Source organism: Frieseomelitta varia, unplaced genomic scaffold, assembly GCF_011392965.1.
Source record: "Frieseomelitta varia isolate USP_RPSP 00005682 unplaced genomic scaffold, Fvar_1.2 scaffold_814, whole genome shotgun sequence".
NCBI classification, from domain to species: Eukaryota; Metazoa; Arthropoda; class Insecta; order Hymenoptera; family Apidae; genus Frieseomelitta; species Frieseomelitta varia.
Window position 1 is genome coordinate 111,548 of NW_025110606.1, and position 3,607 is coordinate 115,154.

At 48.7% G+C, this 3,607-nt stretch overlaps 1 protein-coding gene across 1 annotated transcript; it reads right to left on the reverse strand.

The window, feature by feature from the left end:
• Positions 1-272: 272 nt before the first annotated feature.
• Positions 273-3,354, reverse strand: LOC122536217 (skin secretory protein xP2-like). The gene is made up of 6 exons (XM_043668397.1): positions 3,334-3,354; positions 2,236-2,434; positions 1,757-2,017; positions 1,431-1,586; positions 1,036-1,119; positions 273-436 (listed from the first exon to the last, which is right to left on the reverse strand). The coding sequence occupies exons 1-6, from the start codon at positions 3,352-3,354 to the stop codon at positions 423-425; spliced, it is 735 nt and encodes a 244-aa protein (XP_043524332.1). The 3' UTR covers positions 273-422.
• Between the last annotated feature and the right edge of the window lie 253 nt (positions 3,355-3,607).

Genomic DNA, 3,607 nt, shown 5'->3' on the forward strand with positions numbered 1-3,607 from the left:
TCGAATCCAGCAAGGGGACGAAGAAAAAACACGTCAACGTCAAACGTCCCTTTCTCCATTCACTTCCTTCCGTCTGTACGTACACGAACGGTGTACCTCTGTCTTTCTCGTTCGGTTTCGCTTGCATTTCTCCGAGATACAACGTGACGCATACCGTGACGTTGAGGCTGACGTGACGCGTGTGCAGGACGAAAACAATGGTTGATACGATGACGATGATGATGTGACGGTGATGACGACGATGATGACAAGCAAGGCGTGTTAGCATCACGTCGAGTGTGATACAGCTCGACCGTACATACATATATATATCCGCGTGTCCGTCTATGCTTGCTCGTGTACGTTTTGTGCAAATTCTGACGATGTGACGAGTGGAAATCATACAGCGAGGTGGCCCTTTGTCCGTTCCAACTTCGACGAAGTTACGATGCCGGTGCTGGAAACAAAATAAGGACGAAGATCACTTTAGGAAAAAAAAGAAAAAGAAAGAAAGAGAAAAGGCACGTCTTCCTACGTTAGTTTTCTCCCACGCGAGCGTGGCAGAATTATTTTAGTCTTTTTAGCTAATTCGTTTTTGCTCGTTCGTTTTCATTGTCGTCCAAGCGCCGAGGATTCGTAGCAGTTCTAGTCCTCTGTTATTATTTTATCGCAAGCAACCGATGCTGATGAATCGATCACTGTGTTACTGTTGTTTCATTCTCACTTTCCGTTGAGCGAAAGTTGTGGAACGCTCGGGCGAACGGAAGTGCATAATTAAGCGGTAGAAGTTAATGTTTTCCAACAGTGTGCACTGGTCGTGAAACGTACGGTAAAGGCAAGGTGGAAGCTTGCGGTCGTTAGAAAGGTAACGAGTGTCGGTTTTAGTTCTCGTCGATGAATGTCACCGTGCGAGCAAACACGGGTGGTGTACACGTTCTGGCGGTGAACGATCGATGGTATTATTAGTTGTCTATCTCTTTAAACGTAACTCGTGACTGACGATTAGATTTTTAGTCCTCTACTAGAGCGTCAAATTACCATTAGGGCTTAACATACCGTACGTGATGAACTTCGAACCAGTTATCGGCGGACAGAGCCTGACGTTCAGTGTAACTTTCAAAAGTAAAATTACCTTAGAAGCTAGAAAATTAAGTTGAAAAAAAGCAACGTTAAAAGAAATCAACGATGAATGAAAAGGGGACGAAGAAAAGGGGAGGTAATGGGGAAAGAAAGAGGAAGAATGATGAACGGTCGAAACGAGCACGTTGCCTTTCCATTTCTTTAAAAAAAAAATACGTTCTGCGACAGAGAGAGAAGAGCAAAGATTACTTAAAAAATGGAAAGCGGAAGTAGCCCAGTTTCTCTATGACAAATGGCGAGAACAGAATGATTAATCCTGGAATGAACAGTGCGTAATCGTGTCAGTCGGAGGAATGAAAGAAGTAAATTACCTTCAGCGGGCGCTGGTGCTGGCGCAGCCTCTGCCGGGGGTGCTGCTGCAGCCTCCGCCGGGGCTCCCTCTGCTGGTGCAGGTGCAGCACCTTCGGCTGGTGGTGCTGGTGCTGCTTCTGGAGCTGCTGGAGTTGCTTCCGCTGGTGCAGGTGCACCTGTGAAAAAATTCCGTAACAATTTCTCGCTCAAGTTCTCAAGTCGTTCTCAACGCCCGGGCGATTAGTTATCTACTGGCATGTCGCGTCGTTATGAAACTAACAAGCGCGTCCAAGTGAAAATGAGTTAGAGTGAAAAGCGATAGAGAGAAATGCCGCGGCAAGATCACCTTCCGCTGGTGGCGGTGCTGGAGCTGCGCCTTCCGCTGGTGGCGGTGCACCTTCGGCTGGCGGTGCACCCTCGGTTGGTGGTGCTCCTTCGGCTGGTGGTGCACCCTCGGCTGGTGGTGCACCTTCGGCTGGTGGTGCACCCTCGGCAGGAGGTGCGGCCGGCGCGCCTTCCGCTGGTGGTGGAGCTGCTCCTTCCGCGGGAGCAGCTGCTGGTGCTTCACCCTCTGCTGGTGGTGCCGCGCCTTCTGCAGGTGCACCTTCTGAACAAGCGCGCGCTTCACTTTAGCAATGCTGCTATATAATCAAGTAAGATAAAATGGATAGACAATGTGACAATGCGCGTCTTGTCTTCTGGAATCTATTGTCCTCTTATCATGCTCAGACGGAGCAGTTTGCACAAATCTCCAATGTGAAGATTATGGAAGATTACAAAGTGATTACAGTTGAACGATTGAAATCGGAGGACTAATGGATCAACCTGGTGGAGGTGCTGCGGGCGCTCCTTCTGCAGGTGGAGCAGCTTCCGCTGGCGGAGCTGCCTCAGCAGGAGGTGCTGGTGTTGGTGCTGGGGCCGGTGCTGGCGGTTCCGGCGTTGGTGCTGGAGCTGCTTCTGGCGGTGGAGGTGCAGGCTCAGGCGTTGGCTCCGGTTTTGGCTCAGGTTCTGGAGGTGGAGCTTCCTACTAGGCGAAAGCAACAACTAAAAAGCTATCTGCCCATTGAAATTTTGCGATACGCACATAGCGATGCATGCAGTGGATAATTATGCTCTGCTAGGGAAGCGAGCAACCTTGTCCAACGAAACATTGCTTACGTTTTTTTTTTGACAGTTTCGTTCGAAATGCACGCGACTTGAACGCGTTGGTTGGAACAGTGCCGTGAAAAAAGGAATTCGAGTTTAATTCAGCGGAACCGGAAGCACGCGGTCAGTATAAAATTACGTTTTTCAGCGGCGTGGCACGTCGACGACACGCGCATTAAATCGCGTGACGTACGCGGTCAACGTGCACGTTTCGCGAATGCAGCCGGTTTAAAGCGTCATTCATAGATACATCATTCGTCCAGGCGAACGATAATAACGCTTTATGTAACGCTCAAGGGACTTGCAACACGACCTCTCTCTCGTGGCGCAGCTATTCGACACTGTGCAGTGAATCAATGACTATTTGCGATAACGAGTATTGTCAAGATAATTAAACAATAGCGTCGCGACGATAAACATTGCCAGGTAATTTCAATTCCCGCGTCCAACCAACCAGTTTCGCGTGCACGTCGCGCGCCCCTCCCGCGAATACATAATTCCGAACACGTGTCCGCTGGAAAAAACATGAACGTAGAATTTAACCGAAAAATTGCCCGGTGAATTACGGTAACGATCGAGGTAACTGCAGGCGGCGGTTATTTTTCGGAAATGTAACGAGTTTGCAAGGTAATAATCCGCACGCTGTGACACGACGCGCGTGTCCCGTTCAAACGCAAACAATGTACAAATCGTAGCGAACATTATGCAGAAGCTTTACGAATGCGGTAGCGAATCGTAATTAAGCGTGATCAGATTAGCGATTCGAAACCGACCTACCGTGCTTGTTTTCTCCCACATTCGGACTCAAAATTGAATTCTCTTTCTTTCTTTTAGCGAGAGAAATTGGCTAGAAAAAGAATTCGAGAGAGAAAAAAAAAAATGAAATTGTTCACGCGACGCGAGAGCTTAACGCGAAAGTTCAGTTTCTCAAAGTGACGCCGATATTTATAAGACGTGGCGTAAAATCTCGTGACAGAATGTACTTACACGCCTCGCTGTACGCTCGCCGCCATTCTACACGCCTCATTGGCTCTTTGACAGGTTTACAATC

What these genes read in the sequence shown, in the direction of transcription:
- LOC122536217 (XM_043668397.1), bottom strand. Translation starts at nt 3,354, where the DNA reads ATGTGGGAGAAAACAAGCACG. An exon ending in TGTGGGAGAAAACAAGCACG is followed by an intron (nt 2,435 to 3,333) that starts GTAGGTCGGTTT and finishes TTCGCCTAGTAG; the next exon opens with GAAGCTCCACCTCCAGAACC. An exon ending in GCCCGCAGCACCTCCACCAG is followed by an intron (nt 2,018 to 2,235) that starts GTTGATCCATTA and finishes GCGCTTGTTCAG; the next exon opens with AAGGTGCACCTGCAGAAGGC.